The 25,058-nt window shown below is 36.3% G+C and overlaps 1 protein-coding gene across 1 annotated transcript in view; it reads left to right on the forward strand.

Annotated features, from left to right (window-relative positions):
- The window catches only part of USH2A (usherin), a 689,554-nt gene that overhangs the window by 384,517 nt on the left and 279,979 nt on the right, over positions 1-25,058 (forward strand). The window contains exon 37 of the mRNA XM_041722698.1: positions 22,673-22,852. Within this exon, the coding sequence (XP_041578632.1) occupies positions 22,673-22,852 (180 nt within the window). The remainder of the gene's footprint in view (positions 1-22,672; positions 22,853-25,058) is intronic.

Below are 25,058 nucleotides of genomic sequence, written 5' to 3' on the forward strand. Positions count from 1 at the left end.
ATATTGTTAAGTTGCTACTTCCCCCCAGAAGTCCTGATGCTATTTTTGTAAGGACAAGATTGAATTTATAGGTTAACTTAGGTACAATCAATATTTCTATGATGTTGGGCTTTTCTAATCAATAATAAATTTATACTTTCTATTTGTCTTCTGTGTCTCTCACTGAAGCTTAAAGTTTTCTTCGTATAGCTCTCGTACATATTTGTTAAATTTGTTTACTGGTATTTTATAATTCTGTATAATTCTGTATATTTATAAATCATAATATATAAATTCTCTATACATGAATAACTAAGAACAGCTTAAAACAGCTACTTCCTAAAATGATACGGGGAGTTTACTATGAGATACCTGTCTTCTGAAAGCCATACTTTCAAATATTTATAGCTATCGGGCGATCTTTCATCTGACTTGCAATAAGCATCTGTGTCTTTTTGTTACTAGATTTGTTGTCATTTTCCCTAAAGCACAGAAATTTTACCAGGTGGAAAATGGTAACCTGATTAATTAGGCTGTCAACTAGTTTTTAATAAATCAAATATGAAGTGTATAAAATGGCACCAAAGGTTGGAAGTAAAAGATCTCTGCCCCCATAGAATTTGCAAAAAAAATAAGGAAGACGGGCATACTAGCCAAATCTCTCTCAAGTGCTTGAGGCAAGAGAGAAACCAGGTTGTTGGCGTAACAAGTGGAATAGAGCTAACTGGGTGGAAATTTTGGAAATGCTGGGCTTTAATCTTTGCTTCTACGGTGGATTAGAACAACTTGAGTTTGAGAACACAGTGAGAGAATGACAGAAGAGACACAAACAAATGTGAATGGCAATAATTAACAGATTGCCCAGTATTGGACTATATTAGGATATGTTTCTGCCTTTTCTTAACGTCTACCATAAAAGTGAGGATTAGCACTTAGTTCTGTGGGATTCTAATGGATTTGAAACATCCATGCAATTATGAGAAACAGATGATGCAAATTAGATTTTCCTAGAGTCTACAAGTGCCATCTACTGACCTGGAGTACGTACTTTGCTCACTGGCTCTCAGGAGTGCCTCGCTCACCTTGCCCAGGTGAATAGCGAACTCCCACAGGCCAGTTTACAAATTGTCAGTATTTTTTTCCTCTCTTTACATATAGCAATTAACTAAAAATTTCGCTTATAAGTAACAGGTTATAAAAGGTCCTTATGAAACATGTTGACTGTGAGTTCTTTTGAAGATAAGTGTGTAACTTTAGCAACAAAACCAAAAAATGACTGACAGTTGTAGAAATGTAGCTTATGTGACACTGTCTTACAAATTATAAATTTTTGATCTGACTGGTAGGTGAAAACAATGTGTGATGCGAATTTATGTTTATATAATTATTTTATAAAGTTTCAAAAAGATATTCAACTATAAATATTGTAAAACTCCCTCATGGTCCAGAAGGAAAAAAGAAAACAGTAATATATGGGGAAAAAGAAGCTCTGAAGTCCTATAGACTACCTTTCCAAATGCCAAATGAACTAGATTCTCTAAATACGCCACACTGTTCCTATTCTTAGTAGACAATACCTTGTCCTGCTCTTTCTCTTAGCAGTTATTGCAGAGCCCTCTGTGAATAGTTTAATTCTTCATTATCCTCCCTTTTGAATGAATTGGGAAGTGATCTTGCTTGCTTGATAACCTGACAGATTGTTTTGTGTCTCAGTTTCTAAGGCAAAGCACCAGGGTGTGCTAATTGCGGAGTCCTTTGTGCACTGTTAACTCTCACCTGCCCTGAAAACCTGAGTGGTGGCTTAGTTTTTCTCTCCAAGTGCCTTCTTCTCCTAATCCTCTGTTTTGTGTTGTGGCCCAGGTTGAGAAGGAGAGAATGTGGATTACTTGGGGCAAAAAGAGAGGGTAATAGAAATGACCCTTCAGTGTTAGCAAAGGGAAATATCATTTTAGTAAAAAGAAATACATACATGAATAAAGTGATTTGATCACTGCATACTGGTAAAATTGAGTCATTCCATGGATTCCTGAACATTCTTCTTCCTCAACATAGAAACGTACAAGGGATAGGTTTTAGAAGACTTTTCCCCCAGGGTAGAGATTTTCAATCAGGAAAGAATCTTTTATTTTATTTATTTTATTTTTTTTAAAAGATTTTATTTATTAGAGACACAGAAAGAGAGACACAGGCAGAGGGAGAAGCAGGCTCCATGCAGGGAGCCTGACATGGGACTTGATGCAGGGTCTCCAGGATCAGACCCTGGGCTGGAGGCGGCGCTAAACCAGTCAGCCACCAGGGCTGCCCAAGGAAAGAATCTTTTAAAAAGAGAGAGTGGAAGAAAAGGATAGGGAAGAGATGGAAAAGGAAGGAAGGAAGAAGAGAATGAAAAAGAGGGGGAAGGACGGCATGGGGAAGGAAGGAAAAAGGAAGAGAAAGAAAGAAAAAAGAGCAAATAATGAAATTAGCATTACTCAGTTGTGTTTTTTTGTTTTTGTTTTTGTTTTTGCGTAAAAGAACAGGTGGCCCTGAAAAAAACAACTAGTTTTGAAGACTTTTTAAAAAGGGAAATGGAAATTTGGAAATAACACACACATCCATACACACACACACACACATAGGTGTTACCTCTGGGTCATTGATAAGAATGGTTTATCTTCATTTCCCCCCTTTTTTTTTTTTTACTTACTCAAGTTATCAATTTTCTACAACAAATAAACATCATTTTGTAATCAATGTAATCAATCAGAACTCTCTTGGTGATGTGAGGGACATTAGATTTTCCTTTTCCTGTTTCGCCTGGGTTTCTTTCTCCAGCAGTTGCCAGGGGTCACCACACAAACAAAAATCCTGAGGATGTTGCAAAACAAATAAGGAAACTAAGTAGGCTTGGTCAGAGAAGCAAATGGGACTATTTATGACTGAGACCATAAAGATATGGGGTTGCTGAAGTTGGAGCCTAGGAAGTGGGAGCAGGAGCATGAAGTTTTCCCTCCATGCTAACATCTGGAAAGGGGTGTGGGAGTAATTTAAAGACGAAAGAGGATTTGTCTAGGTGGAAAAACTCGACAAATATAAATATGATCCCCCCGTTCCCTCCCTTACTGAGTGTTCTCTAAGCATAAACTTGTCTTCCTTTTGTTACTGGGGTCAGTATCTCATTTCACCATCAGTATCAAGTGTTTGCTCCTTGGCGTGTATTCCCAGCTAGCGTCAAAAGCAAGTAAAGAGGAACCAAAAAAAAAAAAAGAGGAAACAAGATTTCTCGAGTGAGCACAGTACTGTGGGGTTTAAACCAAATGAATGCATATTTTTAACCACCTTAAAATACCAGCACCCAGAATAGGCTTACCTTCCCGAGGAGTTGCCAGTCACCAGAAATAGTGCTTTAGGTTGTCAGTACGTTCAAACACTATTAATCTGTAAAAAAAAAAAAGAAGAAAAAAAGAAAATTTAATAAAAAATTAAGTCTCGAAAAAACACAGAAACGCAGTCCACCTTTCAAGGTTACCTAGGGAAATTCAGAGACCTTGGCACACAGTCTGATTCTCTGGATGCCTTCCTTGCCAGAATAAACTGGGCTTTATAAAAATCACAAGGGGGCAAAAAGATAGGGAAGCATTTTGTTTTCTTGGGAAGGTAAAGAAAAGAATTATATGTGGGAACCCCTTAGACTTCCAAGGAGTCTGCAGGAAGGCTAATGCTGTTAGGAAAGGGACAGCTTTGTTTTATAGTCCCCGATGTCTGCTTTTTAGTGTGCAGGGAAATGTGCACTTTCCGAGCTGTGCTTGCAAGCCATGCAGTATCTCTGACACGCTGCCCTCTGGGAAAACCCGCCAGTGGGGGCCTGGTTGCAATGATGCAGTACAGCTTGTACCTTGGAATCCCGTCGGAGAACTTTGTAGTTGCTTGTCAGTCAGTGGGAAGATAAAAGAGGCAGCTTCTTTTCAAGCAATTTGAATTCATTTCCCCATAATGAGTTAGAGGGTCAGGCAGCTGGAGTGAGCTCGCCGGAGATCTTATAAAGTGTGTTTTGTGGATGGAAGGGAACAGAGGCCCAGCAAAGGAAACATGCCTGGCAGCCGAATAAGCAGAGGAACGTGGCCAGTGGTTGGTCCACTTCTTTGCAGGACCACTTACCTGGTTCCCCAGATTTTCAGAAGGAAGGGTCAGGGAAGGTATGGCTCTATCCCATTTTATTAAATAAAAATCCCAATACGTGACAGTTGAAACTCACTGAAAGTCTAAAGTAGCAGCTGCTAGTATTGCCTGCACATTCAGCAAGCACAGTCATGTGAAAGGCACTATACTATGCTGTTTTTCACATCAGATGATTTGTGACCACACAGTTTCTTTGAGAGACACGGAAGAAATTAAACCCATGTCGTGTTAGGGAGTTCTTTAGCTATAGACAATAGCCTCTCTCCCTGACCGTTTTAAATGCTTTAAAATCAACACCAGCTTTATTCGGAACAACAGCTGTGAAAAAAAGGTGGTGCTCCAAGCAAGGATTACTATGAAGAGCAATAAGAGCATAGGGAAAACAGAGAAAATTGCTTTGTCCCTATTTCTTTGGGAAGCAAATTTCTCTTCTGCAAAAGAGAAATTCCGGTTAATAGACTTTTGCGTTAAGTTCCAACACATTTCTGGAGACGTAAATGCACACAACTAGAAGCGCATGGGAAATAAAAAACATTTTACTTGGAGTTTAGAAAAAAATCATTGCTCTATTGCTGGTGAAAATATGAATGGGCAATAATAAGATGTATGTCATTTCAAACGCTTAGCTATAGAATATATACCCACTGAATATATTGACACCTCTGATTGTATATCATGTCATGGCCAATAAAGCTATAGAAATATGTAATTAGGAGATACTCTTCCACAAGAATGGAGTTAAGCATTAATTTATCAAAATTACTTAAGAACTCATCTGCTCTCAACACTCACACAGCAGCTTATTGAATTTGTGTCTCATATCTAATTGGCTATTTTCTTGACATAATGAACAAGTGCAAAGTCTATGCTGTTGTGTCTGTTGAAGCAGCGACGTAATGATGAAAGGCAAATCCCAGCCCAGGGCTGTAAGGCGGCGGGGAGTGGAGTCCACGGAGGCACAAGAGAATGAGAGAACACTGGGCCTCTGTGTCCTCACTGCTCAAGTTCCTCTTTTAAACTCTGTCGGAACGTCTTTGTGTAGGAAGGAGTCTCTCCATTCTACTGTCTTATAAAAGGAGACTGTTTATCAGCAGATCACCACCCCCCAAAGTATTTACTTTGATTTGTGGAAGACATTTGACTAGGTTTTGTTTTTGTTTCTGTTTTTTTAAATCAAATTTAAAGCATTTATAAATGCTCAAACCATTTTCCAATGCACATGGCTGATTTGGGGGCTTCTAATAGGAATGGTGAGGTTCACTGGGAGGCACCAGCCATGGGGCAGATATGTGATATTTTGAAGCGATATTGTATACCACTAATAGACCTGTCAGGAGTGGGTCTTGTATGCTTTTAATCATGGCAAGTGTTCAGTGTTTGTTGAGTAAAGAGTTGCTTTCAGATATTTGTAAACTGAAAAATATAACCATTATACCTAATTATCTGGATATTGTTTAAAGAGGCTCTTGATAGATAAAGTGTAAGCTATCAATTACTATTAGAAGGAAATGGGGGATCCCTGGGTAGCTCAGTGGTTTAGTGCCTGCCTTTGGGCCAGAGTGTGATCCTGGAGTCCCAGGATCAAGTCCCGCATCGGGCTCCCTGCCTGAAGCCTGCTTCTCCCTCTGCCTGTGTCGCTGCCTCTCTCTCTCTCTCCCTCTCTCTCTCTCTCTCTGTGTGTGTGTGTGTGTGTGTCTCTCATGAATAAATAAATAAAATCTTAAAAAATATATATTAGAAGGAAATGGATGACTGGATTATATAGAGAAACAGAAAAAAAAAAAATCCAGGCCTCCCAAACCAACCTCTGAGAGAAAGTCCTCCAGCTGAGTTCTTCTGTGGGGATTGCAGGATGGACCCCTTTGATGATGATAGGTTAGAGTGTTACAAAGATCACAAACCTTATGTTTGGCTCCTTAGAAAGTATTCATAGATGACTCTGAAATCATCATGATAAGTACTAAGAACAGCCCAGTGGGAACTAATATTTCCCAACTTTTTCCATGAAGTTATTAGATCAATGAGTTATCTAAACAGCAGAATCCAAACAGCAGAATCTAAAGATGCTAGCAGACCATTCAAGAACACACAAGTTTATATAATTTTCTGAAATTTGTATTTTTTGTAAATAGAGTTGCGTATAGATCTTAACTTTTTTTGTAGCCATACTCTTTTGGGGAGATATCAAAAGGACTTTTATACCTGAGGATCACATATCTGACAAAATAGGATTAAATTTGCATATTTTTTTCATTCATTTGTTCATGTGACAAACATGTATCTAGCTTTTATGGAGCAAGAAAGAAATTATGATAGGTACTAGGTTATAGTGTGAGCAGAGGAGACAAGTCCAGCACTAAAGGGGGTCATGGTTACAATGTGAGATAGAAATTAACTAATAATCACATAAAACTATAAAATTACAAATTTTAAAAAGTGTTAAAGTAAAAGGATATGTCACTAAGATTGCATGGTAGGGAACCTAATATAAATTAGAGGATCAGGGATACCTTTTCAGCAGATGACATTTAGGGCAATATGGAGGCACTAACTGAGGAGAATACAGGAAAGGGGATTCCAGGGAAAATGGTATTTGGGAAGGATGCAGGAAGGTAAAATTTTGGTGAGTTCAAGGAAATTAAAAAAGGCCATGTGGCTGGGACAGAGTGGATAAGGAAGAGAATGTCACAAGATGAGACTGGTAAAAGCTAAGCAGGAGCTTAGGCATCCTACAGGATATTTTAAGCATTTTGGCATGGAAATGGAGTAATTACAAAGGATTATCAATATTTTTTAAGTTGTTATACAGATGGATATTACTTAAATTTACTAATTGTAGGCTTAGATTGGAATATTTTGTTCTCTTCAGAAATATTTTTGTCAAAACGATACTAATTATAAATGAGTTATATTGTCATTTGGTTGGCATTCAGTCTTTTTTCCTATGGATATATAGATATGTGTATATATATGTAGATGCATAATATATTTGAGATCTTGCCACACTCTCTATCCTACTTTATTCACTTAACAATGTATTATGAATATTTCTCATATCCCACAAAAAGCGCCCATAAAAAACATTCTCAATAGGTACATAATATCACTGGCATGGCTATACCAAAATGTATTAGCCATCCCCTTGTTACTGGATATTTAAGCTTATTATTTTTATTATTACAAAGAATATTGATTATTGACATATGATTCTACATTTATCCTTAATACATATTGTTGAAAAGGAGTTATTAAATTAAAGTTGATAATATTTTTTAAGACTCTTGATAGGCATTAGAGAAATGTTTTTGAGAAAAGTCATATCAATTTACATGTTCCCTAGCAGTATACAAATATGTTTATCTTTCTGTAATTATACTAATTTGATAGGTAAAAATAATAGATTGCTTTAATTTGCATTTCTTTTATTCCTATTGAAATAAAATATTCCATATGCTTTTTCTAGTTTGTCTTTCTTATTTGTTCACATGCTTTACCCAGATTTTAGGGGCGCCTGAGTTGGCTCAGTTGATTGGGCATCTGACTCTTGATTTCAGCTCAGGTCATGATCTCAGGGTTGTGAGATCAAGCCCTACTTAGGGCTCTGCACTCAGACCAGAGTCTGATTGAGATTCTCTCCCTCTCCGGCCTTCCCTCCCCCTGCTCATGCTCTCTGTCTCTAAAATAAATAAATAAAAGAAAAGAAACAGGAAATAGAGTTTTATATTTTTGATAATTAAATCTCTGCTTATTTTTATAAAAGTATTTTTTCTCTATCCAGAGTTAAAATATTATGTTTTCTAATTTTGCTAAATTTATCAGAGATTGAAATTCATATGTATGATGATGCTAATTTCTGGGCTATTTATTCCTTCTTTCATATTTTCATTTCTCTTTGAATCATCACTGTAACAAATTAATCTTTGTGCTTTCAACATTTTAAATATTTAGAAAATACCTTTGTATCTTACAGATATAGTTCCCATCTTCTCCCTGCAGCTTATTATTCGTTTTTATTAAAAGATCTTAGTTCTTATATGTATATTCTTCCAACTGAACACTAAATTGAGTTGAAAAAATGCCATGGATATTTTTAATGGAGTCATCTTTTTATAAATTAATTCATGAGAAATTTACATATTCTATTATTTCTCATCTAGAAATGTATTATGATTCCATTTTTTTAGGTATTTTATATCTCACAATAAAGTTCTGTCATTTTTTCATAAAGACCTTATATTTCTTATTAGGATTATGTGCACATATTTTACTGTTTTTTTAATTCACTTTGTTGTGATTGTGCTTGTTTATTTTTATGGCAATATTAAAAGAATCATTACTGGCATCACATCTGTGTTTTAAAATATGCCATTCTCATCAATACTTTCTTTAAACATTTATAGATCTCTGGGTTAATTTTTCCAGCTCTATTAAGACAGAAAATACAAAGGACCTTGCACTTATGGAACATTCTGTGAGTCTAGTCCACTCAGCTATGTGAATTTAGATGTATAAACATGCTGACAGGCAAGATGGATGCTTTTACCGGGAACAGAACGGGCTCTAATTTAAGTTCCAAACACAAGTTTAACTCATACATTATGATTATTTTAGGTAAACCACAACCAAACTTTGACTAATTTTTTGTATCTAGAAATTCATTTGAGATAATTAAAATAAGCTTATAAAGTAAATATAAAAAGTTTAACATACTTGTATCCATTTGTCCCAATTGAGAAAACCAGCAATTCCCTTTTTTGGAATTGTTTAGTAAAAATAATTAGACACACAAAAACATCTGTGAAGTCACATTTCTGACAAAGTTTATTTGCATAACAGAACTTGAGAGGGGTATTTCTAAATGTTCAGCTATGTGGATGAACTACATTGTGGTGAATTCATTTTAAAGGTTATGCAGATGTGCATTTATTGATAAATATGCAGTGCTCCAGGTACAAAACAATATTATAAAATTCTGTAAGTACAGAATATAATGTATTTTTATATGTGTGTGTAAAAATATGCAAGGATACATACCAAAATACACCACAATATTAACAAGGTGACAATGATTGTCTTGAAATTTTTCAGTAATTTTAGTTTTTCTATTCATAGTGTCTGACATAATCTTAAAATCTACAATAAGCATATCTTTTTTATAATCAGGCAAAGAAGGAATGAATGAAGACAAAAGAAAAAAAAAAGGCGGGGGGGGGGGGGAGAGTTTGTAGCATGTGTCATCTTAAAGCAAAACTATGGAAGATTTTAGGAAGCAACAGACCCTAAAACTCCAGACTCTTAAGTGAACTTGGTAACAAGAGAGTTGGCTTCATTAAGCATGGGGAGTTAAAAATCTTGGGCCTTGACTTCTTTCAAAAGCCCAACCAGTTGCAATTACTGTTTATTATCTTCTTGCTTTTACTTGAATCCCTTAAACTTAAAGTGATTCACTTTCCCTTTTCCCTAATAATTTATTCCTTTATGATAATAGAGTTTCTTAATATCTTTTTTTGATTTGTACTGTTTCCTGTCTGATGATTTACTCCGTATGGCATACGTGCAAAAGTTATCATATTAGAAAAATTATTATGCTATAATAATTATGGTACCATCAAACTGAATTAAATTATGCTTCATTGTAAATAGTAAAATGTTTTAATTTTTTTAAAAGCCTTTTTATGCCAGAGAGGATAAATAAAGTTACTTTTATATACTTTCATTAACCATCATGACAGTACAAGCCACATTGACAGAACTGATAACAAATCAACTCATTCCTTCTTGCAGCAGTGTCTTCCAGGTAGTTCTGAAATTAGCTTTCTCGGGACTATGAATTAAATGCAATGTATTGCACAGAATCTGTGGATTCTATGAATAAGAGTTTCACCTTCAGTTTGTGTGAATATATACATGGAGGCAGATCTTGGAACACAGTTTCCTTCTATCTATTAAAGATGAAAATAATTTTTCTTTTTTTTATTCATGTATTTTAAGTGTGCATTCTTGTTTTCCTTTGAGCATATCACTGCAGGGCTGTCCAGTAGGCGTACAAAGTGAGATACATGTGTAATTTGGAATTTTTAATGCACATTAAAAAATAAAAAGGAACAGTTGAAATTAATTTAGTAGTATGTCTTATTTGACATACTCCAAATATTATTATTTCAACACGTAATCAAAATCTTAGTTAATAATGAAATTGCATGTTCTTTATCTCATACTAAGTTTATGTATATATTTTATGCTTAAAGGACAGTTCAAATGATAATCTTGATCAGAAACATAGTTTCCATAACATTTTCAATTTAAAAAGTAGATTCCCATACCAACATATTTAAAAATTCTCCAGTATCAGTTTTTGATTTAAGTTAATTAAAATTAAAGTTAGAAATTCAGTTCCTTAACCACATTTCAAGTGGTCAGTAGCCCCATATGGATAGTGACTATTGCATATGACAGTGCAGGTTTAGAACATGTGCAAAAAAATGTCAGCACGAACAGAAAAGTGAAAAGTTAAGTCAATGCCAAACTATTGGGAATGTTTTGTCTATTGGATTTCAGAGAATATGTGGTAATTCGTGTTTTTTTTTCTAATTAAATCTACTAAGTTGGCTGGTTGGCTGAATTGGTAATCAAACAGTTGCTCTGGTTCTATGCTCAAATCATCTCAATTTTTTTAGGTCCTATAATTTTTTTTAAGAAAAAAATTTATGTTTCTCAATTATGTTGAAAGCTGTCTCCCCTGGATATTCCTGTTATCCTGGAGATAACCCTCGATTTAACTGTTACATACTAAATTTTGAGTAAAATAAAGAGCCTCTACATTAAGGGAAAAAATTAAATATAGCTACTGTGCTACCATATTTGGTTCTTACTTCTCCACTGTCTTATAAATCATGTAAATAAGTACAATAAACATTTATTGAGTGATTCTATAATACTTTGGATCTCCAGGTCCATCATTTGTGATGACACATAGAAGTTGGCCCAGGAAAGCTAAAAGTATGTCGTATGTCAAGTGACGCCTTCCATCAAGTTTAGAGCTCCATTTCTTTTTCAGCATTACAACTTGGTGTAATGGCACTTGGCAGTATTGGCATTTCTGATATGACTTCTTTTGGCTAGCTCAGCATTCTTAAAAAATAAATAGTTTTTTCACTCTGTGATTGAAAGGGTTAAATAGTACCAATTCATTACCACTCACAAAAGGATTTATTTTGTTCTCATAAATCAGTTTTATTCCACATTTTTATTATTCTCTTGGGTGAGCTACTCCAATTGAAATCAATACAAGTGCAAGTGACACAATCAATCTAGATATTTGATTATGGATTGGAGATCCCCAGGTCTGCTTTTTTAGCTAGTTTCTTTCTGACCATCTCCCCAAAGAACTGAATATTCTTCTTGGCATCTTGACTTAGGAACATGCTTAAAAAAGCAGATAATAACTTTCATTTGTATACTGATGATGGAAGCCTGCAGAATGAGCAAAGATTAAAAAGGTCAAGACTTAAAATATGTAACTATAACATTGTTATAATAAGCCATCCAAATTTTTCAGTATTTTTTTAACATAAAGTTAGCTTTAAAACAACTTTACTCTTTCTTTTAAAAATACCAATTAATACAATTGGTGGCTATAGACTGCATTCTAAGGCTACATTAAGTAAGTGATTAACTACTTCTCATAACAGAGACGTTACCTGTTTTCATGCATTTATTTTAGAACTTAACCATACTAACTAGGTTAATAAGAAAATGGTTAAAATGAATAAAATGCCTTTGAAGGGATTCAAGCTGGTTCTTTTCATTTCCGTAATTATCCAGGCTGGAAAGCCACCATCAAGGGATTTAAAAGAGAAAAACAGTTGAACTTTAAATTAGAGAAGAAAATTGATTAAGTTGTTGCTCAAGAGGGCAACATTTATATATCAAACTCTCTTTGCTTTACAAACAAATTTATATCTTATGATCCTTTACATATTGAATGCTTATTTTGGGACTCATGGTACCACATTATAGTTCTCTTGCCTCTGACTCTAGCCACCTGTTCTTGGTTCTTAAGCCAAATTTTTGCATAGGTACAATTAAACCATTCTGTAACTCATTTTCTTATATTGAGTATAAGGCAGTATTTGGTACACTTATCTGATTATTTCCTTAAAATAAATTCCAAGGCAATATTAACACTACATTTGCTTCTTTCAGTAACTATGTTAGCCTCATTTAGCCTTTTAATTGTTTTCACCAAGATCTGTAGAAAAGAGGATGTTTTGTGTTTAGGGTTTTTTTTTTTTTTCCCACAAATTACCTCTGGAAGGCACATAAGTTTGAAAGTGTAAAAAACGTCTTTCAGAAGCAGTTGAAAGAGCAAATCCATCCTTCTTTCATCCTGAGTCTTTAATTATTCTTCAGTTACTCTTGTTAAGCCTTCAGAACAGCAGCTGTCCCTGCAGTCAAAGCCATGCACTTGGATTTCCATTTACAAACTTCCTGGGCATGTGGAATTAGGAACCGTCAGACAATAGATTTTCTCCTTTTTCCTTTTCAGTAATGTGCATGTATAACTGCTGAATAGTGAAAGATACTCACAGCATTGACAGGGTAGTGCAGTGGCATAAGATGGGGCTCTGTCAATGCAGTGTTCTTTCCACATACACGGTTCCATTCTTTAAAAAGAGTTTACTCAAGAAAATCAATCCAGAAATTGGCAATGACTCTCTTTATTCAGGAAGGCAGCACATTTTTAAAGAGGTAGTCATTTTAATTGTTCAAGTCAGAGTGAAACTTTTCTTCTAAAGGGCCAGATTGTAAACATTTTACACCTTGTGGGCAATACGGCCTCTCCCATACTACCCAGTCATGCTGTTGCAGCATGACAATACCTAGAATGTAAGTGTTCTAATAAAACTGTGTGCTGATAAAACTTCATTGACAAGAACAGGAAGCTGGCCAAATTTGACCTGTAGGCTGTAGTATATGGATCCCTGGTTTCATTATAATTTATTTATAATTAATTTAAATGTATCGCAATTTAAAATGTATGTAATATAGAAAAATGACAATAAATCCCACTCCCTATTACTAACCAGTGTCAACAAATGCAAAACATCATTTCAGATCTCTTTCAATCCATGAGTGGTTTCTTGGTAGCAAGCAGCAGGAAACAGTTCTGGTTAATTAAGGCAAAAATGAATTATTACAAGGGAACCGAGCATTTCAGTAAGTTGTCAGGAAAACTGGAGAGTCAGGCTGGTGTGGACACCACAAATAGCTTGACCCAGACAAACTTTGCTTCCAGACACCCCTGCCTTGCCCTCCCACTCTCCTGGAGCAGCACCACCACTAAGTGGCCCTGCACAACTGCAGCTCTGCTTCTGCATTCTCAGTAATTCTAGAGACAGCTAGAGAAGTTCCTGACAGACCTGAGTTAATGTTTCATTCCATCAAACTTTGATGCCCCACATGGCAGCATTTAATTGTCAGCCCTGTGGTCAGTGTCCACATGAGCTCCAGCTATCCTTTCATTTGAAAAAGAACAAAACAAAACAAAAAAACCTATTATATTTCTGGTCATTTTCTTTTTATATATCTATCATCTTCTCTTTCATTGTAATTTCTTGATTTTTTTCTTATGCATTGATTATGATTATCTCAAGGCTTTCCATCATGGCACTGAGTTTTTAGTTGTTTCTATTGTGTTCCTTACTTTTTCTAACTTTATTATATACTTAATGATTTCTAATTTCCAATTTGTTTCTCTGGCTCTGCAATATTCTTTTTCATTCTATAGGGAATATGTACCATTTTTCTCCCCTCAGAGCCATGTGGTTACTTTGTCTTTTTATGTTGGGATCTTTTCTTTAATTTGGCTCTACGTATGCATGTTCAGTATGTTATTTCTTCCTTAAAATTTGTTTTGCTTATGCTTTGTGTGGGCAGCTCTCTCGACTTTGCCCTTGTTCTGATCATGGCCTTGTTCTTTTCCTTTCTGGTTCTAGGTAGTCTTCCCTCAACCTAAGCTTTGAGAAATGGATGTTGTTACTAATGTCCTTGTCCGTAGACTCGGGGTGGGGTTGGGGGAGGAACAGGAGTAAATTTGAGGATATGGTAAATGCATTGAGCAGAATTCTAAGGGATCTGGTTTCTCAGTCTCTTCTGAAATCCCATCAAATGTATCTTGTAGCAACCCCCCCACTCCATTTATTCACATTCTTCTCCCACTCCTACTAACACCAGCTTCTTCCTCCAACTCAACACAGTGGTCAATAGAATGGCCGCTCTTCCTATCTCTATAGACTCTATTCAGCTCATTTCCCCTTAAAATTAGAGAAGATTACTAAGCGTTCCTAGGATTCTGATTGGTTTTTATTCCTTGCTCTAGGAGCAGAGTTAGGAACTGTGCTATGTTGAATAGAAATGTACCATATCTTTCTTTTGTTTTGTGGTTTCAAAACTAATGTCATTAATGTGTTCCTTTTCTTTTATCCATTTGCTCCAGGATTCTCAGCTGTTTTTGTTAATGCTATTATTTTTGTTCTAGTTCTTTCCATTTTGGAAGGCATTTTGGAAACGTACTTCTGTCATACTAAATTATGAATTCTTCTCCCCCCCAAAAAAACCCATAAACTTTTGCAAGTTCACAATTTATTCCTAATTCTCTTCTCAGCAAGGTGATTCATTGCCACAGTTTGGAAACTGTAGCAAACAGACTCTAAGATAGCATCAGGTTATCCCAGCCTCCTGGTACTCACACTTGTGTAATCTCTTCCCTTGGTATGTGGTCAAAACCTGGGGCTTGTCCCTAGCCAATTGACTATGGCAGAGAAGGTGGGATGTTCATGCTGTGACAATATTACACAAGACTGTGACACATCCTGCTAAGAGACTACCTCCCTTGTATGTTGGGGAGACCCATATGGGAAAGAAATGAGGACAATTTCTAAGCAACAACCAGCTAGCAACTGAGGCAGCCCCTAGCCAATAACCTGCAGGAATAGAATGCTATCAACAACTATCTGAGCCAGAAGTGATCCTTCCACAGTAGAGCCTTGAGATGGGACTTTGGTCCCAGCCAACACCTTAACTGCAATGTTTTAAGATCCTGAGCAGAAGAACCAGTTAAGCATGCCCAGACCCCTGGCCCACAGAAAGTATGAGATAGGAGATTTATGTTGTTTTGAGCTGCTCAGCTTGTGGTAATGTCATTACATGGCAGTACCTAACTAGTACAAGAACATAGGACTATGTGACTGCGGCACATAAAGCAGGAAGAAGTCACACAAGATATGAAATAATTCTCACCCCAAATGCATGTTCTCCTTTATTTTTTAAAAGATTTTATTTATTTATTCATGAGAGACAGAGAGAGAGGCAGAGACACAGACAGAGGGAGAAGCAGGCTCCCTGCAGGGAGCCCCATGTGGGACTCAATCCTGGATCTCCAGGATCATGCCTTGGGCTGAAGGTAGGCACTAAACTGCTGAGCCACCCAGGGATCCCTGGATGTTCTTCTTTAATGGAGAATCTGTCTCAAGCATATATGTCCAAGTAACTAAAAAGAAAATTGTAAGCATTTTGTTAAGAATTGGTGATAATGTTTTTAAAGATTTTATTTATTCATGAGAGACACACACAGAGAGAGGCAAAGACACAGGCAGAGGGAGAAGCAGGCTCCATGCAGGGAGCCTGACATGGGACTCGATCCTGGGTCTCCAGGATCACACCCCAGGCTGAAGGCGGTGCTAAACCGCTGGGCCACCGGGACTGCTCAGTGATCAATAATGATTATTGGGCTATGCATTAGATCATGATAGTACTACAAGTTCAGCATGGCCTGTGTGTTTCATAAGGCTCTACTAGAATTCTGAAAGGAACAGCAGCTTTCATTAACCAATTAGTCATGTTCATGTCCAGTACTTACTCTGGAAGCTGTAGATCACTTTCTATTTTCCCAAATAGCTCTTGGCTGATTGAGATAATGGCAATAGTTTATTCATTTGGAAAACTAACACTTTGTCCAAATGGGGAAAATATAAATCAAAGTAGAAAAAAAAATCTGACTTTTCAGAGTATAACACAGTTGATGAAATCGGACTATACTTCCCTAATTTACAATCATACCAAACCTCTGAATTTACTCTTTATAAATCTACTTATCTACACACACACACACACACACACACACACACACAAACACACACAGTTCTTTTCTGATATTAATAAAATGGGATCCATTTAGGAAAACCTGACTACAGTACATAAAGCAAAGTTGATGAAAAGAAACCATGTTCCAAAGGACTTTTTTGAATGATATTTTAAGTATTTGGAAGAGTAATTGTGCAACATTAACTACAGTCTTGCCCACACATAAAAAATAAAAATAAATAAATAAATAAGAACCAGAACAAAACAAAGAATCCTCAGTATCTACAGAGCTGTATATGCTCTTGCATGAGCACAGATTCAGGGCAGAGGCCTCTGAAGCATCTTTTGGTGAGTTGATGAAATAGTCTATGGTTTTATTCCCTGAACTACAATTGTCATTCTAGCACAGTGGCCACTCTAAAAGAGGAATCAAAGAAGTACAGGTTTTACTAGATGACAACTAATTAAAAATCACATTAGAGTAATTACAATAATGCTATGAAATATGATGCATTAACAGGGCTCTGTTCTTCTCAGGGTGGGAAGTTACAGGTTACTCATTTCTTTCTCTTTCGAACTGTTCTGTTGGAGAGGATAGCTACATAGGTAAATATCTATAAATATTTTCTATGTTGGCAACAATATAGGGCCAGGAATAGGTCCCTTTAGCCATACGTTAACTTAAAAAGGAACAAATGTCCAGTACCGTTCAGATCTCTGCCAAGATGATACCTCTGATAATAGTGGAGTTTGGAGGATGCACTTGCCTTTTGGGTAAAATAATTTGAAATAATAACTTCAGAATAAATAAAAATAACTTAAATATGAATATGTGCTATAGAGTGACCTGGAATTATTAGCTCACATTAAAGGCCCGATTCACCACTTTGCCCAGATGTGCAGTCTGTCGTTCTGTGTCTTTTGATTTGGGGATGGATAGAATTCTGTGATAATGAGATAATGCTGAACAACACTGAAATTGAGACCTCAATACCAGGAAAATACAGCATTTTCTTTCTACAGCAAGAAGTGGGAAAATTAGTTAACACCTTTCCTACCTTAGGGTGTAATTGGATTCAGAAAAAGGCTAACTTAAAGCAGGACCAGGTCTGACATCTAAAATCCTCACAAGGTAACAAGAATCAGTTTGGTTTGTTCGCTGTCATTTCTCATTATAATCTTTGTCATGAGAATGGATTCATGTTGTGCCATTTTCTGTTCTTGTTACAATCTTTGTCACATGAATAAGATATCAGGATGTTAATGCCTGGTGTACCGTCTTCTGTGTGTGATGATACTGTACAAGACTACGCTGACCTTTGCAATATTATGTATTCTGATTGGTTGTTCATTTCACCTCTTTCCCACAAGTTAATAAGGCTGTAAAAAGGAGAGAACTGAAATGGCCAGCCAGTCAAATTATAGAATATTGAAAAGGTCAGAGCAGTACAGCACAGAGGAAAAAAAAAATTATGGAATATATGGTGCATTAAAATTCTTGTGACAATGATTATAGCAAGAATGGGAAAGGATACCCATTTATGTTATATCAATCTGGAGAACCCCATAGGATGATATTCCTGAGACAGCAATCATTTACGCATCCCTGGAGCAGATGTATCTACACTGGTTTGTGCTTAAAAAATAATTGTATAGAAAAATATCCTACTACTCTTCAACAAGTAACTTTAAATGTAAGATTTTTAGCCTTAGAAAATGAGCATGAATGCTGTTGATATTTTTGTAGGATTTTATCTCTGAAATTAAGGTTCGTTACAAGTAAAATCTGCTGGGCAAAGATTTATGTCGACTCTCAATTTAACACTTTTTTTCTTCAAAGTAAAGTAGAAAAAAAAATAGAAAAAAAATAGAGAAAAAAAAAAGAAAAAAAAAAGTAAAGTAGAAAAGTAGGACTGAATGAATTAACTTCTTAGAAAAATCCTTTAGAATGTAGATTATCCTGAGGCAGCAGCTATGAGTTTATTTGAAAATTTTACATGATCTACACAAAACTTGGTATCTTGTTTCTGTTTTTTTGCTTGTGATACATGATGTTGGACAATATACAAAGAATCTTTCCTTCCCCTATATCTTCAGGGGTGAGACTGAAAGGGAGAAAGAGAAGTACTCACCAGAAATCCTGAAGCGATTGCTCTCAGGTGTGCAAAATGACTGCTCATTTTAAAAATTATTTTTGTGTATTTTGAAATGTTTCTTATAGAACAACTTACTAATTTTTTTTTAGTCTGTGAAGATAGATTTGGTTTAAGAGTCCACTTTATACTTTCTGAAGATGCATTATTTCACTTACAATAAAGTGAACATTTCATAGCCCAAAGCTAGAGTCCAAAGGCATCATTAACAAGGATGTCAAAGTGATCTAATTATTTTGGGGAACAGCAGAAATGAAATTTTGACCATTACTTTAAGATGAGCTTGAACATGGATGAAATAATCCTAAAATCAGCAGTTGTGCATGCTTAAGAAGAATCACCAATTCCTGGGCCCTGCCTTCGAATAGTTTTCTTTCGGTAGGTCTGGAGGAGAACTCAGGGAGGTGGATGTTGATGAAGTATACCCAGGTGATTTTGATATAGGTGAACCCTGCTGCACTAGGATAGACGACCCCATCTGCAAAGTGCTTAGTGTGATCCCAGGTTAAAGCCCAGTGGTGCAGATAACAGCCCAAAGAGGTGGGTGAGGGGAGCTCCACTTCAGGCTCACAGTGCCTTGGGGGGCAGGGTGACGGGAAGTTGCGGTTCCAGAACACAGGAGCTTAACTGGATCTGCACTGTCCACTTATACTTACAAATAGGGTCAGCCCTGAGGAAGACCAGACAGAAATGGTCACCTCTGATAGGAAATTCTTATCACTGTAGCATTTTCTAGCTTGATTCTTGAGGCTGAACCAATGGGGCTGCATTTTCCAGCCCACTGAAACAAAGTTTATGCAGGGAAAGGCAGTAAAGCAAGACGCTCTCAAGAATCTGAGGACTTGCATTTTAAGAATTTTCCCCCAAGATCTCGGAATTCAAGCTGGTCAAGTTCAAGGGAAGAAAGAGAAAACAGAATAAAGTGGAGAAAGAGAGAAAATCTGTGTCCCGGGTTTGGGTTTTGAACCTGGAGGTTTGTGAGCTTCCCAGAGTGTTGAAGTCCTGTGGTTGCTCTAGGCCTATGGATTGAGCTGCATGTTAGTGAGGGTAAGGGAGTATTGGACTCACTCAGCTGTGTGGTTCCTGGAGATATACAAGTTCTTTTTTGAGCTGAACAAAATGATTATGTAATTGCATACTTCTCATAATTATTGAGTAATTATATACTTCTTATAATTACTGAGTAATCATTGTTCTATAACTAGAACTTAATGTTACAACTAATTGTATAATTACCATGTATTAATGTTATCTGGGAAACTTCGAATAAAGTGGTATTTAATATATTTGCCCCTGCCATGCCATTTTCAAAGCTAGCGAGAGTGTTTGTTTTACAGCTAGAAATTTGCTTCCAACACAAACAAAATATAAGGGAAAAAAACCCTCGACCAATATTATAATCCTAGATGTTAACTCTTTGTTCTTTGATTTGTACCTGACTTGAACTTTGTAAAATTGTATTCTCACATTAGGATTTTAGAACTTTCGTTGTTATTTTGCAATCTTCAATACTTTGTAAGGTATGCACAAGACCACTACTTCAGAGGCATCTCCCTGGGTCTTGCAGGATAAGCTGACCTTTTTGAAATTTTACAACTGGGTAATTGACAACAGCAGCCATTGTTTCAGCTGTAACTAAAAATGCTTCCAAGGAGTTAGGTGTTATTGGAACTTGAGATCTTCAAATGCAGATAATAAAGATCTTTCTTGGATGGTGCTTACAAGGGATTCGTAGTAAATCTTAACCAGGATTTTTGAGTGCAGGAACTGTGTCTCGTACATCTTGAGCATATTGTTATCAGGACCTAGCAAAGCCTGCTCTCTGCATGCAGTTGGACTCAATCTGTCTAATCAGGTTGATGAGTTATAAAGAACCTGTGAGAGCTAATATAGTATCATTTGGAAATGTCTTTTCAAGGCTACTTTTCAGGTTTCAGAACTTCTTGTTTATGTGTGTTACATGTAGCCATCTGTGGTGTCTATTTCCATTTTAGGAACTTAAAACAATTCCTAAGCAGTGAATATATCTTTATTTTATTTTACTAAAACTGAATGGAAATTACTATCTCCACATCTTAGTCCCTAAGTACCATTTATTCATTGGGAATAAACCACTCCTTTGAATGTGTCAATTTCAGATTCAGAATAAAAAAACTCTTGCATGACACTGGAGGTTTCTTCTGGTCATGGAAATTACATAGCTTACACCTGTGTATTTTGCAGCAATATTTTTTTTTCAGCTACACCCTTCTTCCCAAAGCTATTGTAAGTATCTTTTTAAAATTTTTGTGTACTTTTAAAATTTTTGTCTGCCTTACCCACATTGCATGAAAATGCTCATAACTGGATATGAGATCCTCTTTTATGTCATTTGATCTTTTCTTTTTTTTAAAGGCATTCATTTATTTATTTGAGAGAGAGAGAGAGCCAACAAGAGAGCATGAGAACAGGAAGAGGGAAAAGCAGTCTCCCCACCGAGCAGGGAATCTGATGCGGGGCTCCATCCCAGGACCCTGAGATCATGACCTGAGCCTAAGGCAGCCACTTAACTGACTGAGCCGCCCAGGTGCCCCATGATCTTTTATTAATTATAGAGTTTGACATATAACCTGATGGGATAATGACCCAGTGGTAGCAGAAGTGACTAATGTTTTGTTCATCGAAAGGAATTAGAATTTTGACTAATGTATGTTGTTGGGTGGGAGAGAGGGAAAATGTAATAGGTAGGTAATTGCTATGGAGAAAGTAAACTACACAGTGCATAATTCTTAATCACTTGCTAGCTGTAAACATTTGTTTGGAAAGTATCAGTTATATTACAGCAAAAACAGTCACACTTCCTAACTGCTGTAGATGAATACCTGTTACATGCTGGGTAATGTAAAGAAATGATCTCACTTAATCTTCACAGTAACATTACAGTCAAAGTATGATCATTCCCAGCTCACAGATGAAAAAACACGAGATTCAGAAATGCTGAGTAACTTAGCAAAGAGCATACTCCTCAAGAATGATAAGGACAGGCTCAAATGCAGAACTTCTGACAACCAAATTCATTTACTTTTCTTTGCACCATATTCTGCCTCAATACTGTGTCAAAATACAATATTTTTAAGATATTGCAACTATTAAATATTGTTTATTGTACATTGCAAGATCATTTTCGGTATGGCCATGTTTTAATTTTTAAACATTTAACCAATGAGGATTGTGTCATTATCTGAAAATCTTGCAAATATGCTTTCCTCTTAAAGTCCAACATCATGTGTGTTTTTCATTTGCCTGTTATTCATTTGCCTATATTTGTAGAATTTGAGAGGAGGAAATTAAAGAGACATACCATAAAAGTGTTTTGGCAAAGAAAAAAGGCTTTGTGAGCCTTACAATCTTAATGGCACTTGACTTCTGTGTTTTAAGAATGATGAGAACTTAATTTTTCTAAATTTCAGCACTCTTCTGAAAAATCCACCTCATGTCAACTTTTCAGAGAAGCGTCGAACGCAGACAATGAAATAAATCTTAGGACAGGATTTTCAGTTGTAACCTTTTCCTTGTTTTAAGCCTAATTCCTAACTCTTCTGAACCTGGAATGTAAGTCATTTGTGTGAGAGAGTGACATCAAACCCTATTACTGAGCAGCAGTATTTTCCTGTATCTTAAACATGCTACTATTTGAGAATGGGTTTGCTCAAGTTTTGGAAGGATGGTCATGGTGGAGCTCAGTGACAGTACATGGAAGGTGATTCTTTTACACAGCCAGGCAGCCTCTGGAGTTGGGCATAGAGCTACAAAGGATCTTCTGATCAAAGTGGGCACAGACTGCTTTTCAAAATATTCTGGCCAATTCTGATTTAAAGAGGAAGTAGAGGGAAAGCAGTGAGCCTACATCTCAAGGAAAATGAGCAGCAAATACCCCAATTGATGACAAACGAAATATCTGACATGTATAATTTGAATATACTGCTTATATCCAGAACCTTTCTGGATGGGGGAAAGAGTGTGATTTCTTCCAGTCTGTACATCAGATAAAATCCAAGGATTAAAAACACCCTCAAACAGTTGTAAATAATCCATCATGGGATCCATTAATATGTCTGTGCCATGTTTTTCCTTACATGCACAATACTTGTGAATGGCTTCACACTATCTTAGAATAACATCTCAGTTATTTTTAATCACTGTGATGAATGAATGAACTCTTAAATGTACACTAATTTTAATAATTTTCTTTTTTTCAGCAGACAATAACTACATTCTTCTGAATGGCACACAAGTCATGCACAGTGGTGAAGAGACCAACCTTTGGGTACTCATCGAGGGGCTGGTTCCTTTTACTGATTATATCGTACAAGTGAATGTTTCAAATAGCCAAGGCAGCTTGATAAGTGATCCTATAACATTTGCAATGCCGCCTGGGGGTAAGTCTATGAGCAACGTTGACTACATAAATTTATATCGTTGGCTACATAAATTTATATAAATGCCTCGCTACTAAGTCTCCACTGAGCACTTGTTTATAGTGAGAATTATTTTTTTTTTCAGAACTAGAGGCTCAATTGTATTTCTGGTTGTTTGGGTGTTGTTTTGTTTTGTTGAAACCCTTTTATTGATTTTTTTTATTGTTCTGTTGAGACCGCTTTCATCTTGCACTGTGTGTGTACAGAGGTAAATGTCATACACATGAAGCTCTTGTTTTGCATGTTAAAAAGATTGGGAAATGGTTTTTGTTTGTTTGTGTGTTTCAGCCTTCATTTTAGATCCAAAATTTATATTTTCAGTTTGAGCTTTGGTTCCCATTTCTGATTTTTGGAAAAACCTTATCTATCTAAACCTCTCCATTTGCCAAAAAAGGACAGCATGCAACAAATAGAAAAGGAAAACTAGTCACCCCACTGTAAAAATACCTTGAACTCCCATGTCCTAATGATTAGGGTCCAACATTGTCACTTTCGTATTTGAAATGTGGTACAATCCAGATATTTTTATTTTAACTATTTGTGTAAGTAACTGACTTAACTTATTTAGAATTCTTATTTTGATCTAGAGTTAACTCTACCCTCATTTTAACTCTTTGTGGGACTAATTGCTAAGAAAAAAAATTCCCTCTTAGATTCATATACACAGCCCTTGGACAAAAGAGCATGCCTCCAAGTAATAAGAGCGTGATTCACAACTGAGTGTTCAGGAATACATGTTTTCAAAAATACTAACAGCAGAGGACTCCAGAACACCCAATGGCTGTCTTGTAGCTCTACTTCAAAAACCAGTGTGCTCTGGACTAAGGGAGAATGTCACTATATCGTGAAACAGCAGGACTGGATAAATACCTCTTCTTTAGCAAAGGGTATAAGAGCAGTGAAAGCCTCATCACAAGAGGAAAATGAAGAGTTTAATTTGCAGTTTGTATAGGACACTTCTCCCCGGGAAAGATTTAATACCTGCTGTATCATTAAAGTTGCTCATTCTTATCTACCTTTCATGACATTATAAGACTTAATGAATAGATGTTTACCAAAACACCTGAAATTCTAAATGGCAGAAGCCACATTGCTCAGGAATGCTTGGAAGAGACAGTTGGAGCTGAATGACTCTGTCTTATTTCATAAACTGATAATAGAAAGGGGGGTTGAAATTAGGTAGGGGCTTGTTTAAGAATTGAGACTCAAAAACCAAAACAAAGCAAAATCAAGAAAAGAAACCTTAGATATTTGTGTCTTCATTTTTTTAATCAACTCAACATGCCAGAAAGGATAGAACATTTGATGACTCTATACCTTAGTATATAATACCCTTTATTCACATTTCGAAATTAAACAGTAATTAATGCTTTAATGGAGATTTTTAAAACATAGCGATACCTCCTTAACCGGATATGTGGGAATTTAATGAGTTATATATTCCTTTTATGGCATTCATACTGATTTAGATGGTTTGTAATTTACAGCGAGTTAAGTCACATTCATAAAATAGGGCCAATTTTATTCATGCACTTAGGAATGCCTAATAATGTGGGGTAAATATCTCTGTGTGCATGGGTACATACAGTTCAGTTAAACATCACAAATTTCAGGGCACCTGAGTGGCACAGTCGGTTAAGCAGCTGTGTTCAGTTCAGGTCATGATTGTGGGGCCCTGGGATGGAGCCTGGGGTCGTGGGAGCCCTGCTCAGCGAGGAGCCTGCTTCTCCTCCTTACTGCACCCCCCAACTACCCCCAGCCCACTCATGCTCCCTCCCTCAAATAAATAAAATCTTTAAAACAACAACAACACAGCTTCTAATGCTAACTCAGCATACAGTCTGTGACCGTATCTGTCAGTGGTTAGTAGAAGAATTAATATTATGCAAATGGGAAGAAATTAAAATTTTCTTTCTAACAGTATAGTAGAACTGAAATCAACTGCCGAGTTTACTTTTATCTCTACTCCGTGGTTGCTTAGTCATGCCTCTGTCATGCCGTTCTGCAGGCTCATCTCTCTGGGCATGATGTCATCATTTACTTTCTAAACTCAGAAATCCAGATTTGGGGAGATGTCCCTTCACCAACAGAAGAGGCAAAATGTCTTCAAAGACAGTGATTTGCTCAAGTTTATTGCAGCCATTAGGACATACTTTCTTTTTTCATC

This window comes from Vulpes lagopus, chromosome 11 (genome assembly GCF_018345385.1).
Source record: "Vulpes lagopus strain Blue_001 chromosome 11, ASM1834538v1, whole genome shotgun sequence".
NCBI classification, from domain to species: Eukaryota; Metazoa; Chordata; class Mammalia; order Carnivora; family Canidae; genus Vulpes; species Vulpes lagopus.